The sequence below is a fragment of the Terrapene carolina genome, unplaced genomic scaffold, assembly GCF_002925995.2.
Source record: "Terrapene carolina triunguis isolate 2854851 unplaced genomic scaffold, T_m_triunguis-2.0 Scaffold50886, whole genome shotgun sequence".
Classification (NCBI taxonomy): Eukaryota; Metazoa; Chordata; order Testudines; family Emydidae; genus Terrapene; species Terrapene triunguis.
In genome coordinates, this window is record NW_020715237.1 from 1 (window position 1) to 16,347 (window position 16,347).

Genomic DNA, 16,347 nt, shown 5'->3' on the forward strand with positions numbered 1-16,347 from the left:
TGGAGCAGGCTGGATCCCCCGCAGCAGGTGGGAGTGGATGGCCCTAGAAGCGCGGTGTGGGGGGCCAGCTCTCACAGGTGAGCCCCAGCGGCTCCAGGTGCAGCCACAGCCCGTTCTCGCTGCGCAGGATCAGCTCGGGCTTGCGCCGGACAGGTCTGCTCTCATCCAGCCGCACAGCGAAGCGCAGCAGTGTCAGCGCCAGCACCACCTTCATCTCTGCCATGGCGAAGTTCTGCCCGATGCAGTTCCTGCGAGAGAGCCAGGTGTGTCAGTCGGTGCTCTTCGCCCAGAAACCACACGCCATAGAATCATAGAATATCAGGGTTGGAAGGGACCTCAGGAGGTCATCTAGTCCAACCCCCTGCTCAAAGCAGGACCAATTCCCAACTAAATCATCCCAGCCAGGGCTTTGTCAAGCTGGGCCTTAAAAACCTCTATGGGTGGAATTCCACCACCTCCCTAGGTAACCCATTCCAGTGCTTCACCACCCTCCTAGTGAAAAAGTTTTTCCTAATATCCAACCTAGACCTCCCCCACTGCAACTTGAGACCATTACTCCTTGTTCTGTCATCAGGTACCCCTGAGAACAGTCTAGATCCATCCTCTTTGGAACCCCCTTTCAGGTAGTTGAAAGCAGCCATGTGAGAGCAGGGATGGGGGAGCAGGGACAGACACCCCAGAACCCACTGCTCACAGGGACAAACAGATGCTGGGGGGAGCCCCACCCCCTCTGGGAGAAGGGACTGATCCTCAGCAATAACAGCTGACCCCAGCACTGACCAGAGGCCACCTCCTGTGTATCCCACAATGCTTCACTGCAGCCAGGGAGCCACTTGCTGGTGGGCAGCCGGGGGGGGGGGGGGGGGGGAGGAGGAGGCAGTTCCTGCAGCGAGGGGCTCTGAGCCCGGCAGGCAGGTTACCTGGGTCCAGCAGAGAAGGGCATGAAGGCCTGTGGGGGCTGGTTCTTGGAGTTCTCTGGGTCGAAGCGGTGCGGGTCATAGACCTGGAGCAGCAAGCACATGGCACGGTGAGGGGAGCGGAGGAGGAGGGGCGGGGGCTGGGATCCCCAAGCCAAGGAGGGAGCAAAGGCAGCGCCCTCCACCCCAGGTGCAGCATGGGCACCAGGCTCCCCAAGACCAAGCTGCCCACTGGGGCCATGTGCTGGCAACAGAGATGGTTCTGCCTCCACCCAGCACTCAGATCCGGGCCGGGCCAGGCCCAGTGACCCAGCCCTGCCCAGTGAATGGGGTTGCGACCCTCACTCCTCTCTAGGTGAGCTCGGGGGCGGGGGGGAGCTTCCTCTCTTCAGAGGGTCGCTGGGAATAAGAAGCTGCTACATTGATGGCGCTTCAACGCCCCCTAGTGCCATGCTGGGGCACTGAGTCAGCAGTTACTCCAAGGGGACAGCGCTCCCTACTGAGCCCCCCAATCCCGCCCCTGCAGCACAGCACACCCTAGTGCCACGCTGGAAGTGGCCATGGAGTGGAATAGAGCCAAAGGGGCAGAACAGAGTGACCAGCGATACCTGGGGCTCCGGCCAGACAGCAGGATTGTGATGTGTCCCGTAGATACTGATCAGACAGACGTTCCCTGCCAGAGAGGAAACTGCCTCGTTAGAGAGGAAAGGGAGAAGGAGGGGAGGGGTTGAGCGCCTCAGGGGTTACAGGCCCAGATCTGGTGCCATGCTCCTGCCCGGGGGCAGGGAAGGATGCTGGTACCTTTGGGTAGGACACATCCGTCTGGCAGTTTGATGTCCTCAGTGCAGCGCCGGGACACGGCCGGGACAGGCGGGTGCAGGCGCAGACTCTCCTTGATGCACATGGTGGAGAAGGGCATCTGGGACAGGTCCTCCCTGCAGAGAGCACAGCTTAGCGCTGGCCCCAGAGGTGGATGCACGAGGGGCCCAGTGTGAACCCATGAGCCAGGCACCGGGGCTGGGACAGACTTGCATCGGCATGGTGTCACATCCCAATGGCCCCCTCCTCTTAGGGAGTCCCTGGGAAGGTAGATCAGCATTGTATATTGCTAATGCTGTTGCAAGCATCCCAAAGCATTTTGGGGAGGGTTAAAGGTGTGTGAGGGGAGAGTGGAAGATTCTTTTGCAGGAGTGCGGGAGGGGGGGGGGGGGGGGGGAGAAATAAGAAAGCAGAGAATGGGTTAACTCAACACTGTAGCTAGCAAGCTCAGTCCGAAGATAAGAAGCTGACTCCAGCCCAAGGCCAGCTGCTACCTGCCAAGACAGAAAAGGGGACGTCCAACCCCCACCCACCCCGCTGCCCAGCCATGAGAAAGGAAAGTTGTTGAACAAAACATAGGGCCCTGAAACCGGTGTGTTTTGGGGAAAGTTGAAGAGACCACAGAAAGCCAGTTTGGACTGGCACAAAAGGCACCAGGAACAGAGGTCACGGAATGGAACAACCCCAAAGGAGCCCAGGACTTAAAACCCTCCTGAGAGCTGAAGCAACTCGGAGAGCACAGCGGATCCTCGGATGGCCTCGGCCCAGGACAGCACTCCCGTCCATCTTCCCCTCCTCTCCCCTTCTTCTGACGTTACACCCAGACTTGGCCAGTCTGGGTTGTGCGTATGTGAGTATGAAAGTGGGTTAGGGCTTGGGGCATTAACGCTTTCTTTCTTCCCCTGAGTGACGTGGGAGCGTTCCCAGCACTCTCTGCTGTTATTTTATTATTTTATCAATAAAGCTTTAAAATTTAGACAGTTGGTGTGCCTCGTCATCTCCTCCCCAAAAAGATCCTGTGGCTCCAGCCTGACCAACTGTGGCCCCAGGCAGATTGGTAACGAAAATCTGTCACAGTTTTGGTGGAGAATTGCGGAGTGGGGGAGCCCTGTGGAGCGCACCAACTGTTCTGCCCTTGGTATTTCATGTTTGCTCTTCCCGGCACTGTTGGTATTTCATGTTGAGGATTCTATAATTAAAGGTGAGCCCCACCCTCAGTCGTAGTATGCCTGACAAACGGAGGGAGGCTTAGCATTCCTCTCTCCACCCTGGTCGGCGGGGGAAGGGTGCAGGTGGGTCTACCCCCAGTTGTAGCAGTACCAGGCGATGGGAGGAGGACTTAGAGATTCTCGCTCCAAGCGGACAATCCTCAGTTCATACACATTCAGTCGTAGTATGCCTGAGTATAAGAGGAGAGCTTTGGGTTTCTCGCTCAGCCCAGGGGGGCACTTGGTGTATGGACCCTCGGTGGGAACGGACCAAGTAATACGGAGGAAGACTTAGCATCTCTCCCTCCGGCCTGGGAAGGGTAAGCATTGTAAGCCCTGGTGCCGGCGTGGGCAACATGAAATCTCAAATGATTAAAAGATCTTAAGAGTTGTACTAACGAATTGTAAAAATGACATGTTCAGGAAACAAAAGGGTGCTGCGGCGGACTCGGGACAGCGGCGCAGTCGTGGGTGATGGCATCAGTGATGGGTTCAATGCCGGACGTAGGGGCTTTAGGGAGCACGGACACGGTAGTCCGGCTGCCCGATCAGCTGGCGTCCCGGGAGGCAGGTAAACCTGATGCCTGAGACATGGGAGAGGCAGCAAAGAGGGACAGGACCCTGCTGCCTCTTTCAAAAGGGGGTGAAGACCTCTCCCTAGGGTTCCATGATGGAGCTTCAGAAAAGGGTACATTCTTGGCAGGATTTGTTGGATCTATATACTGAGGATGAAAAGCAGATGGGTAAAAACCTAGGGGCAGCTGTGGGATTAATTTGGACTGCAGCTGCCATGTGGTATCAAATGTTGTCAGGACAGAAAGAGGAGTTGAGGAGAAGGGACGAGGCGTGTACCCGACAACTGGTGGAAATTGAGCAACTGAAAGCGCAGATCACTAACCAGGCCTATGCCCAGGACAAGTTGCAAGCCTTGAGACAGGACTTCCAGGCAGAAAAGGCAGAACGCACCTGCCTGGAAGCACTGGCCAAGCAAATACCGGTCCTTCAGGGACTTGTCAAAGACTTGACCATCCGTGCTCAGCATACGCCGCGATGGCAATGTGCTCGCCATGAAAAGGAAATTGAGCAGTTAAAATGTCAGTTGACTGTGCGTTCCGACCAGGTGGTGAGCCTCATGGGGGATGATTCGGGTGAGCCTTGAGAGGGCTTTTGATCTCTCCCTTTGTGAGGATCCTCAATTTTGGGCGGAACCTTGTTGCACCCCTATAGCAGCCCTCATTAAGACTGAGGAGAGGTCCAGTGGGAGAAGGGGGAGAAGGTTGTATGTACGGCAACCCCCAACTACAAGGAGAGCACCCCATGGGGTGATTATGAAAAGAAAAGGGACCAGGAGGGGTGGGGGCTAGTTAAGGAGCCCACCCTCCTTGCTAAATTGGTAGTGAAACAAAGCCTGTACCCATGGAAAGGAACGGTTCGGTGAGAAAAACAGGATTGGGCCGAGACAAGCAGGCAGGGAACAGTTAAAGAAATTGGACAACAAGTTGCAAGCCCTGAGCGCATAGTGGCAAGAGTAAAGAAAGAGAGAGTGAGAAGTTAACCCTGCAGAGGCTGGAGGGAATTAAGCAATGAAACTTTGTAAAAATGTTAAAAAGGAAAGGTGTTATGAAAAGAAAATTCTTGGTTTCTTTGCAGCCACTCGGAAGGGAAAATGGGTCCTTTTCCAAAGGAATGTCTGTAAATAATCCAGGCAAAGAGGTTATCTAAGTGAAATCATTTGACTATGAACAAGTTAGTCAAATTTGCTAAAAGAACACTCCGGGTGTTTTGTAGGTTTAAGATGAATTGGTGGTGAATAATACCACTAAAATCCATTTGAAACTTCCATTCAAAGTTGCAAAACTGAGAAACACTTTTGCCAGACTCAGGTAACTAGTGTTGTTTAACTTTGGTATTTCGCATTTAACCCTGAAGGTAACTCAATGCTTTACAAAATTTAAAATGTTTTAAAATAAAGACCAAAGTCGTGGCTGCAGCAGGGCAGTCAAAGCCAGGAAAATGGGAAAAGATTTTAAATCTGTTTTTTGGTAACAAAATAGCAGATAAGAGCTGTAGTAAAAAGAGAGAAAGACCGTACCCCACACTGAGCCTTAAGGTGGCTGTGTAATCAAACGGTCACTTTGCCAAAGGGAGTCACAATAGGTTGTGTTTTCTTTTTCAAATCACTGTGTGTTTTGGAAGCAGGAGTTAAAAGTTAAAAGTTAAAAGTAATCAAAACTCTGGTGAAAGCTGATTGTATCCATTTTAAGACAGAGTCTCTGAGCTGCTGATAGCTTTGAATTCAAAGGCAAGCTAGAAAGTGTCTGTGTTAATGCAAATTACCTAACTGATAAAGGTAAAAGCCATTGAAATCTGGCCTGCCTATAGAACAAACACAGGAAAATATGGGGTAATTCCTCTGTTTTGTCTGCAATCAGCAAGGGTATTTGTAAAGAAAGGAATATTTTAAGCAATAATCTGCCACCCCCAAAGGGATAGACACGTTCTTTTTGTCTTTCAGAAAAACAGGAAAAGCTGATACCAGCTGAAAAGCAACCCAAAATACCATGAATCTACTGTCACAATAGAAATTGTGTTTTGTGTTCTATGTTGTGTCTTGTGTTATTTGTCTTGTTGCTACCACTTTTGTGTAGTAAATGCTGCAGGGAAACATCCTCAGGCAGCAGACAACATATTGGGAGAAATTCGTTTTGGAGCTGGGATTATACATACTGTAGACCTGGAGGTAATTAAGAATAAATTAAGCTCTCTGTCCCAGCTACAGGATAGCCAAATACAGAAACAAACTGGAAAAGAAAAAGGGGGCCACTCCCTGGAATCAAAATGGACAGGACCCTATGCCATAATAAACCATCTCAACCCACTAGTATACCATAGTAAAAACAATGAAAAATTGAAATGGGATAATGTTTTGAATTTTCACAGGAAGATTCCTGGAATTCAGAACATAAAATGCTGCTCAACCACTACTAACTCCAAACCCATAAAACCTCAGTATAAGGATATCTTGGGGAAGACCACTACCATCTTTCCCCTGGCCAAGAATAATTCCCCTACCACATCCTTTTTGGTCGTCCAATGATGTGGGGTAATTTTTGGAAAGGATTTACTCTGGACGTCAAGTGGGTGGGTCCGTACTCCATTGTGAATCGCCTCTCCCTGCTAGTGGACCAGCTTCAGCTACCCAGCAAATTGAAATGGGTGCATGCCAATCAGCTCAAAATATGTTTCTCTCTAGGTTTCTGGTCATGGCATCGGGGACTTCGGTTGTGGACCATCCACATGCCTTGACCATCCGGGCTTCCAGCTGGCCATGGGATTCTTGGGATGATCATAATTATGAGGAGGGAAGGTACCTCCAAAGGCTCTCCCTGGATCAAGCTGCTGATGGGGCCCGAGCCATCGTGTGGCGGAAGGCTGGAGGGGAGGTGCCTTGGAGACCGTGCATAGTCCGGATAGACACCGCAGGGCCACAGCAAAATACCTGATGGGTGCCCCCGAACCTCCCATGGATCCCATTGGGACAAACCCTGTTCCTCCTGTGGGGGCCTGGAGTTGAAGTGGAATGGGAAGCCCTTTGGCAAGCAATAGCAATTACTGATCTCAGGGCGTAATATTGTTGTTGAGACCTACTAAACCAAGCAAACAACATCCAGAACGGAAGCTAGAAAGGGCTGTAACGGGACGACTAATGATTTAGGGCAGTGGTTCCCAAACTTGTTCTGCCGCTTGTGCAGGGAAAGCCCCTTTCCAGCAGCTCCCATTGGCCCAGAGCAGCGAACCGCGGCCACGGGGAGCCGTGATCGGCCGAACCTGCAGACGCGGCAGGTACACAAACCGGCCCAGCAAACAAGTTTGGGACCCACTGATTTAGGGAGTTTTTCATCCAAGCCTCAGTTTCCCCAATAGGTGCATTTATGTTCTTCTTTTCTTTTTCCTTTGTTAACAGGACAAAGCAGTAATAGCGAGAGCCCAGGGACACCCTGAACAGGAGTGGTGGGACCGCTCTTGCTGCTTCAGGCCTGCAGAATCCGCCTTCATTGTAATACAATGTATTTCTGGGTATTTTCCAGGGGCAGCCCCTGGCCAAGAGCCCCAGGTCCCCTGGCTCTTCATATCCCTCCCCAATTGGGTCCCAGACGGGATTAACCTAGAAGAGCTCCATACCCCGCCAGGCAGCATCACATGGGACAATGTTACGTCCCATCGCCCCACTAGTAGTGGTGGCAAATTTTACCAGCCACCAAATGGGAGGCAGCCACTCAACGCTGGATCCTGCTTAATGCCATTTTAGGGGCTTTAGATGTTTATTTGCCTCTGGAATGCTTCCAAATCCCAGCCTTCCTTCCCAATTGTACCGGCGGGGGGCCACCCTCCAACTTGCCCTCCTTACACAGTTGTTGTTCCCTCCCAGAAAATGCAGACCCTAGTGAGCTCCTTGTGGGATGGGGCTAATTCGGCAGTCAGTATTTGGACTATTCAGTAAGGGGCCATGAGAGACGAGCGGTTGGGACAATTGGAAAAGGCCACTGGACTAGTCACAAGTACAGATCTCACCACCTGACAGTGGCCACTGCCACCCTCAAACATACTGCCAAATTGGCCCGCCACACGCGGGATACCTTGCAGGGATTGATTGAGATCAAAATTGAGGCTGGGGACCAACTAGCATGGGATTCTGTGTACTCCCAGCTCCAACAATATTTGACCCAACAAATCCATAGCATCCAGGAGGATGTGCTCCATGGAGCCCAAATCATCCCCCGTGAAATCCATTCCCACTCAGGGATCCCCCAGGAACAGTGGCCATTTCTGGAGGCTCGCTAATTGGAAGTGCACTGGCATAGCCTGCTCCTTCACTGCCTTCGATCCCATGAAAGGAGTGTGGGCCCCGGCTATAAAGAGCCAACCAGACCTTTGGGAGGTTGCCTCTGGGATTGGGTGGTCCATCACGACAGGTGGGAGGTGGTGGCTCACTCCAATGACATGGCTAAGCGGTATGTGCTGACTACATCTTCTATCAGCACATATGGATTGCAGAGGGCAACACTTGGCAGCTGTGGCCTATGGAGCCCCCTCAAATGGTGTGTAAAGCGAAGGCAGTGCCAGGCCACTTTTATGAGGAGGGTCAACACATCTGTTGGGAAGGGGAGGCACTGGGATATGCCCCCACTGCAACACATCTGTTTACCAATACCGCTGCGTGTGTTTGGAGAACCACCAACCCCACAGTGGCTTTCGATTTAGTGTTAAGATCACAATCACAAAATTTTTCGGTGCATTGGCCCGCTGTTCTGCAAGAGACTGTTAATGTTTCTAACTATGTTGTGTTTAAGTTTTCATGGATAACACCCAATGTGTTTCTGCCGTTGGCACACACCCAAGAGCAGCTTTCAGTATTCCAGACAGATGCCTCCTCCTTCACGGTGTTACAACACACATTTAACCAGGAGAAAGCTGCATTTGTCACCGCCATTTGAGTGGGGCATCTATGCCAACAGGGGGATGTGTTATACTAATGAAGCCGGAAGTCATTATTGGCTGGTGTATGCAATTGTTGCTGTCCTAACAATCCAGTGCATGCTATATTGCTGTTTAGGTAGAAGACCAACAGTAACTCTTGCCACTGTATTGGGGGGCGGGGGGGTGGAAACCTAAGAGTGACCCCTCCCAACAAAATGTTGTTTCGGGGTCCGGGGGGGGGGGGATGTCACACCCCAATGGCTCCCTCCGCTTAGGGAGTCCCCTGGGAAGATAGATCAGCATTGTATATTGCTAACGCTGTTGCAAGCATCGCAAAGCATTTTGGGGAGGGTTAAAGGTGTGTGAGTGGAGAGTGGAAGATTCCTTTGCAGGAGTACGAGAAGCCGAGAGCAGGGGGGAAGAAAGAAGAAAGCAGAGAATGGGTTAACTCAACACTGCAGCTAGCAAGCTCAGGCTGAAGATAAGAAGCTGACTCCAGCCCACGGCCAGCTGCTACTTGCCAAGACAGAAAGGGGGAAGTCCAATCCCTTCCCCCCGTCCCCCCTCCTGCCCAGCTGTGAGAAAGGAAAGTTGTTGAACAAAATGCAGGGGCCAGGAAAAGGAGTGAGATGGCAAGGCCAGCCAGGAACAAACAGAACTGTCTCATGGCCCTGAAACCGGTGTGTTTTGGGGAAAGTTGAAGAGACCACAGAAAGCCAGTTTGGACTGGCACAAAGAGCACCAGGAACAGAGGTCGCGGAATGGAAAACCCCCACACGTTCTGCCCCCCCCTTCTTCTGATGTTACACCCAGACTTGGCCAGTCTGGGTCGTGCGTATGTGAGTATGAAAGTGGGTTAGGGCTTGGGGCATTAACGCTTTCTTTCTTCCCCTGAGTGACGTGGGAGCGTTCCCAGCACTCTCTGCTGTTATTTTATTATTTTATCAATAAAGCTTTAAAATTTAGACACTTGGTGTGCCTCGTCATCTCCTCCCCAAAAAGATCCTGTGGCCCCAGGCAGATTGGTAACGAAAATCTGTCACAATGGAGCTGACATTGAGGGGACGTATGACATTGTGAGTGGCAGGGGAGGGGAGGGGGCATGCACACCTGAGTGGCAGGGCTCTTGGGCACTGGGGAGCAGCCTAGGCCCACCTTGCAGGGGAAGCCCTCCAGCTTGTGGGGCTGGCAGAGGTGAAGGGACCCCAGCGCTAGGCATGGATGGGGGGGAGGGGAGGGCAGCGGCTGTGCTAACCCTCAGAGGTGGGGCGGGGGCTGTGCTGGGACTAAAGGGTGGGGGAGACCCCACAGACCCTGGAACTGGTGGTGCTGAGGGTCCGCACTGCACTGGACAGAGCCAGCACTGCAGCCGGAGCAGCCATCTCACCATTCAATCTCCTCCGACTCCTTGTCCCGCATTAAGTCCTTGATCTCCTCCCGGCAGCGCTCCTGGTACTCGGGGTGACAGGCCAGGTTATACAGCACCCAGGAGAGGCCGCTGGCTGTGGTGTCGTGGCCTGCAGAGAGAGGCCGGGGGGCAGAGAGGGACCACGGAGGGACCACGGAGAGTCTGGGGCTGGAGGGACCCTGCACGGCTCAGCTCCTGCCAGCACCTCCTCCGGGGCCTTGACCCCGTGACTCTCTGGCAGTGCCAGTGGGAACTCCAGGCCCCTCGTGCATGGGGGGGCGAGTGGGGTGACTCTGAGCATCTGCCCCCTCTAGTGCCCCCCGTCCATTGCTGGGACTGTCTGGCAGTGCCCAGGGGCAGATCTGTCTTAGCCCCATTTCACGGAAAGGCACACCCAGGTCACCCAGAGCCAGGGACTGAACCCAGCTCTCCTGGCCTCCCCACCAGAGCCATGTCGTCTGCAGAGACCCCATCCCCCCACATGAGGTTGTGAGGCCAGCAGAAGGGCCCCCCGCCCCCTCCCCAGGGGGGCTCCTCACCCTCAAACATGAAGGTGTCGGCCTCAGCTGCGATGTCCTCGTCTGACAGGTCCTGGCCGTCCTCATCCTGCACAAAGCACACACTGCTGGATGGGTAACCTGGCTCCCCACGGGGCCCAGCCCACGCCTGCCCCATCTCAGAGCCTGGGAGGATGGCACATCTCGGGGTGAAGTGAGCTAGGCCATCTCCCCTCCCCCCAGCCCGGGGAAAGAGGCAGACCCTGCCCCACAGCCCCAGGACCCGAGGTGGGCACACCCCTCCCCCCATGCCCAGCCTGGCCTCTGGTGTTAGGGCTCCCCAGAGGCACCAGCCCCATGTCGCCAAGTGCAGTTCATATCCCTCCACACTGAGCATGCTGGGAAGGCAGCTCTGGCTGGGCTGCCCCAGAGAGCTGGGCTGGGGGGCAAGTCCTGGTGTGACAGACATCACACAGCACCTTCCACCTGGCAACGCCCTGCCCGGACGTCAACGAACCCCCAGCTCCCGAGGGCAGGGCCTCCCACTGTGCTACCTTGGCCAATAGCAGGACATCAGTGACCTCCCCCCACCCCCATGGGGCAGACCCACCATGTTACCTTGGCCAGGAGCAGGATGTCAATGAAGTCCACCGTCTTGCCCTGCTTGGATTTGAGCCAGGCCTCCCTGCCCAGGCGGCTCAGGGCCTGGTGGCGCCGCTGCACCACGTTGGCTGTGAAGCGGTGCACGGTGTCGCAGGCGCGCCGGAAGCGCCGCCCTTCGGGCGTCAGGTAGTACAGGAAGTCCCAGTACAAGAGCAGGCAGTGCTGGCGTCGCACCACCAGGAAGCTGAGTTCCAGGATGGCCGCAATGTAGTCACTGGGCATCCTGCAACACAACAGGCCAGCATGTGACTGACAGGCTGGGGCGGGGGGTGCGCCCTGAACAGAGCTGGGGGGTTCTGGGGGGCTGGGCCTCACAACAGAGCGATCATGTGATCTCCAAGCCACGGGATCTCTGGGCCGGCCGGCGGGGAGGGGACTAAGCTCGATGTCTCCGGCTGCTGCTGTGGCTCAGCCAGTGTGGACTGTAACGCACGACCAGAAAGGGTTAAGCATCCTGCAGTATAAATGACTCAAATTCAGCCCTTAAAAACATATGGGGAGATAATGTTTGTGATTTTGTGTATTGACGTATTTATTGATAGAGGTCAACAATGTCATCAAACAGTCCCTGTCTATGCTGTATTCTGTTAATTCAGAGATCAAAAGAACATCTTAGCATTTAAATGAACTGTAAACGCAGGATATCATCGCTGTATTCCACTCTCTTTGAAATGTATAGCCAATCATCTGCCAATGGTGGAAAAACAGTCAACTGCCTTATGTTAAAAGAACGAGGAGTACTTGTGGCACCTTAGAGACTAACACATTTATTTGAGCATAAGCTTTCGTGGGCTATAACCCACTTCATCAGATGCATGGAGTGGGAAATACAGTAGGAAGATATATATATATACAGAGACCATGAAAAAATGGGTGTTGCCATACCAACTCTAATGAGACTAACATTGGCCAAACCGGACAGTCTCCATGCAAAAGAATAAATGGACGCAAATCAGACGTAAAGAATTATAACATTCAAAAACCAGTCGGAGAACTTCAACCTCCCTGGTAACTCAATTACAGACCCAAAAGTCGCAATTATTCAACAAAAAAACTTCAAAAACAGACTCCAACGAGAAACTGCAGAACTAGAATTAATTTGCAAATTGAACACCATTAAATTAGGCTTGAATAAAGAATGGGAGTGGATGAGTCATTACACAAACTAATAATTATTTCCCCATGCTAATTTTCCCCCTACTGTTACTCACACCTTCTTGTCAACTGTTTGAAATGGGCCATCCTGATTATCACTACAAAAGTTTTTTTTTCTCCTGCTGATAATAGCCCACCTTAATCGATTAGTCTCATTAGAATTGGTATGTCAACACTCATTTTTTCATGTTCTCTGTGTATATATATATCTTCCTACTGTATTTTCCACTCCATGCATCTGATGAAGTGGGCTTTAGCCCACGAAAGCTTATGCTCAAATAAATGTGATAGTCTCTAAGGTGCCACAAGTATTCCTCGTTCTTTTTGCTGATACAGACTAACATGGCTACCACTCTGAAACCTGCCTTATGTTAATTCGTGTAGCTAATTAACGGTGATAGATCTACTTCAAAGTCGTCCTGATTGCCTATTGTTGGCCTAAGGACTCGGACCTGTCCAAGAAGGCCTGGAGTTGTATCAAAGACCCTTGGTTCCTGAGCCAGTTTATCTCAGATCTGCTTGAGGCTTCATGCGGGGGAAGCCTAAGTCACAAGGACTGAGATCCCAGGTCTGACAGGACCGCCCTGAATATAAACATTGGACTATAACCTATGGACTATTGCCGAAAGAACTCTTTGCATCTACAAAGCTCAACATCTCTGCTATAAATCTGAACCTCAAGAATGATACTCATGTCTGTATATATACTGTTCTTTTAACCAATTCTCTCTTTTCTTATTTTAATAAAATTTTAGTTTAGTTAATAAGAATTGGCTATAAATGTGGATTTGGGTAAGATTTGGAATATTCATTAACCCGGGAGGTAACGTGTCCGATCCTTTGGGATTGGTAGAACCTTTTCTTTTATATGATGAATAAGATTTTCATTGATCCTCATCATATTTGACTTGGGTGTCTGGGTGGAGGCCTGAGGCTGGGCTGCTTTAAGGGAACTGTGCTGTTGACTTCTGAGTAGCCAGTGAGGTACAACAGAAGCTGTTTTGCGCTGACTTGGTAAATCTAAGTATTGGAATATCCACCAGCTTGGGGGCTTGCCTGCCCCATTCTTTGTAGTTCACCCTAATTGAGTGACCTCAGTTGGCTCCCCTGGAACCCCAGTCACAGGGACCATAAAGAGCCCCAGACACGGGGGGGAGGGGCAGCACGGCCCAGACAGGCTCCAAGGAGCCCCCAGGCTAGCGCAGCCTGTTCCCTGGGTGCACCGCGGACTCTGGGGTGTCAGGGGGCCCCATCCCCATAGGGCAGCGACGGCAGCGGGGCATGGGGGATTGGTCATTCAGCAGGTGCCTGCGGGGGACGAGTGGGGTTCAGAGCACAGCTGGGCCCGGCAGGGATGAAGAAGTGCCCCTCCCCATCAGCTGGACAGAATGAACGTGGGTTTGGCAGGAGCCGATCTCAGACACCTCCCCAGAACAGGTTGATGGGTTGGGGCGTCCTGGTGTGAGCAAGTCCAGCCCGGGCTCCTCAGGGTCACGGGTCACCTCACTGCAGCAGAGGTGGAAACTGACTCCCTGCCTGCCAGGAAACCAGCCAGTTCCCTCGTCGCTGCCAGGTGAGGCTCCAGCCCAACCCTCAGTCCTGTTTCTGGCAATGGGGTCCACTCTGAACTCGCACGCTATGGGCAGAAATGCTGGGCTCCCAGCACGTCCCTCCGCCAGCCCGGATCCCGCCTGCACCAGCACGTCCCGCAGCCTGCCCGGGTCCCGCCTCCACCAGCATGAACCACAGCAAGCCCGGGACCCGTCTACACTAATGTGCAGTAAAACAGGTACAAGCTGCAGAGGAGGGCACTGCAGTACATGTATAAACTGGGGGCAGGAGGGTTCTGGGGTGACAGGACTGAGGTGAGGAGCTTCCTGGCAGCGAGATGCATGCGACAGCAGGATCATCCCCCAAGAGAAGCACAGCACAGCCATGCCGACCCCACAGGCGTTAGCAGACAGAACCAGCGAGTGGAAGCACCAAGCACCGGCCTCTGTGCAGTGAGCTGAGGAGCTCCACCCCCAGTGCTGACCAGGGCCTGGTGCAGCCACTACAGCAACCCCCACCAACACCTCCAGACACCCCACTGGAGAGTCCCTGCCCAGGCCTGCAGTAACACCCTTCCCACCCTGGGATCTCTAGTTCAGGGACCCATTCCGTGAATCCGGACGGGCTCACTGGGGCCAGGCCAGGAAGGGAGGGACCTTGCAGCCCATTCTCCCCACTCTGACCTCCCCACATGAGGGGGCTCCCACCCTCGGGTCAGCGCGGGGCCCTGCTGGGGGAGCTGTCCCCCTGTCACTCACTCCTGGCAGTTGCTGTTGTAGCTGAAGATGCATTTCTGCAGACTGTCCAGGGTCATGAGGCTGACCTGTCCAAACATGTCCAGGGAGGTGGAGCCTGACGCCACCAGCCGGCGCCACTTGGCCTGTGGGAGAACAGTGCCCGTGAGAGCCGCGCCCGAGCAGCCGCCCGCAGGGACAGCCCTGCAGAGCCCAGTGCCCACGCAATGCGGGTGGGCCAGAGACAGGCAAGCGGACAAGGGAGGAGGTTAGTGGACTGGTGAAGTGACAGGGCTGGGCATGCGGTTGGGGCAGGTGCAAGAACAGTGGGCAGGCTAGGGGTGGCAGGGTGCCAGGGCAGTGTAGGCCATGGGGGGAGGGTCCCAGGCAGGCTGGAAGGTGGCACTGTTCCAGGGCAGTGTGTGCCGTGGGGGGAGGGTTCTGGGCAGGCTGGGCGGTGGCAGATTGCCAGGGCAGTATGTGCCATGCGGGGAGGGTCACAGGCAGGCTGGCGGGTGCCGGGGCAGTATATGCCATGGGAGGGGCCAGAGGCACAAGCATGGATTTGGTGCCATGGGGGGAGGGGAGGTACTCACATGCATGATGTCAGTGCTCTGGTTGAAGATCTTCATGTAGGGCTTCAGGATGTCGAAGTGGAAGGCTGGCGTCAGCATGCGCCGGTGCCGCACCCATTTCGCACCATTGCTCAGCAGCAAACCGTCCCCTGAGATGACAGGAACTCAGCTCAGAGCCCTGGTAGCAATGGCAGAGATCCCGTAGCCCAGGCCTCCAGCAGTCCCTGGGTCACAGCCAGCTGGGGTGCCCAGCGAGAACCAGCCTCCCTGGTGCATGTTGGGCAGGCACGAGAGTGTGTGCTCATGTATGCAATGCATGCAAGGAGTGTGGGTGGGGGTGTGAGTGAAGTATATGTGTGTGTGTTTGTGGGGGCACATGTGGGCATGAACATGCAGGTGCATACATGTGTGTATGTGCAGGTGCGTGGTGGTATGTGCAGAGAGGTGCATGCGCATGTCAAGGTGTGTGTGTGTGATTCTGTGCACACCCATGTGCTGGTGCTCACGGCTATGGAATGAGTAGCTCCAGCTCCACACCGACATAAAAACGGACAGATTGGGTCAGCCCAATGGTCCATCCAGCCCCGTGTCCTGTCTGCCGACAGTGGCCATACCCCCTTAGTCGTCTCTTTTCCAAGCTGAAAACTCCCAGTCTTTTTAATCTTTCCTCATACGGAAGCTGTTCCAAACCCCTAGTAATTTTTGTTGCCCTTTTATGAACCTTTCCAATTCCAGTATATCTTTTTTGAGATGGGTCGACCACACCTGCATGCAGGATTCAAGATGTGGGCGTACCATGGATTTATATGGAGGCAATAAGATATTTTCTGCCTTACTATCTATCCATTTCTTAATGATTCCCAAAATTCTATTAGCTTCTTTGACAGCTGCTGCACATTGAGTGCATGTTTTCAGAGAACTATCCACAATGACTCCAAGATCTCTTTCTTGAGTGGTAACAGCCAGTTTAGGCCCCACCCATTTGTATGTATAGTTAGGATTATGTTTTCCAATGTGCGTTACTTTGCATTTATTAGCATTGAATTTCATCTGCCATTTTGTTGCCCAGTCACCCAATTTGGAGAGATCCCTTTGAAACCCTTTGCAATCTGCTTTGGACTTATCTTGTCATCTGTTTACCCCCCTTTCCAGATCATTTGTGAATATGTTGAATAGCACTGGTCCCAGAACAGACCCAAGCCCAGAAGAAAGCGCACTCACCCAGCCAGGGCTTCAGGAAGCCGTAGGACATGTAGTCCTTGGGTGCGATGGCAGCTGTGGGGAAGACCAGAGACGGGGCAGGCCCAGGGGTTAGTGCTGAGACACACACATGGCTCGGGGG

At 53.3% G+C, this 16,347-nt stretch overlaps 1 protein-coding gene across 1 annotated transcript; it reads right to left on the reverse strand.

Annotated features, from left to right (window-relative positions):
* Positions 1–6: 6 nt before the first annotated feature.
* On the reverse strand, positions 7–16,341 carry LOC112125250 (cytochrome P450 4F22-like). Its single transcript, XM_024223685.2, has 10 exons — positions 16,227–16,341; positions 15,027–15,154; positions 14,455–14,576; positions 10,946–11,213; positions 10,370–10,436; positions 9,810–9,939; positions 1,719–1,852; positions 1,526–1,590; positions 921–1,003; positions 7–248 (listed from the first exon to the last, which is right to left on the reverse strand). Exons 1-10 carry the CDS (start codon positions 16,255–16,257, stop codon positions 44–46), a joined length of 1,233 nt encoding a protein of 410 aa, XP_024079453.2. The 5' UTR covers positions 16,258–16,341; the 3' UTR covers positions 7–43.
* Positions 16,342–16,347: the final 6 nt, after the last annotated feature.

Bases quoted from the DNA above. Each gene is read 5' to 3' on its own strand.
- LOC112125250 (XM_024223685.2), bottom strand. From the start codon at position 16,257: ATGTCCTACGGCTTCCTGAAGCCCTGGCTGG. The intron at 9,940-10,369 runs GTGAGGAGCCCC...CTCTCTCTGCAG, and splicing joins CGACACCTTCATGTTTGAGG to GCCACGACACCACAGCCAGC. The intron at 249-920 runs GTAACCTGCCTG...GCTCTCTCGCAG, and splicing joins CCCTTCTCTGCTGGACCCAG to GAACTGCATCGGGCAGAACT.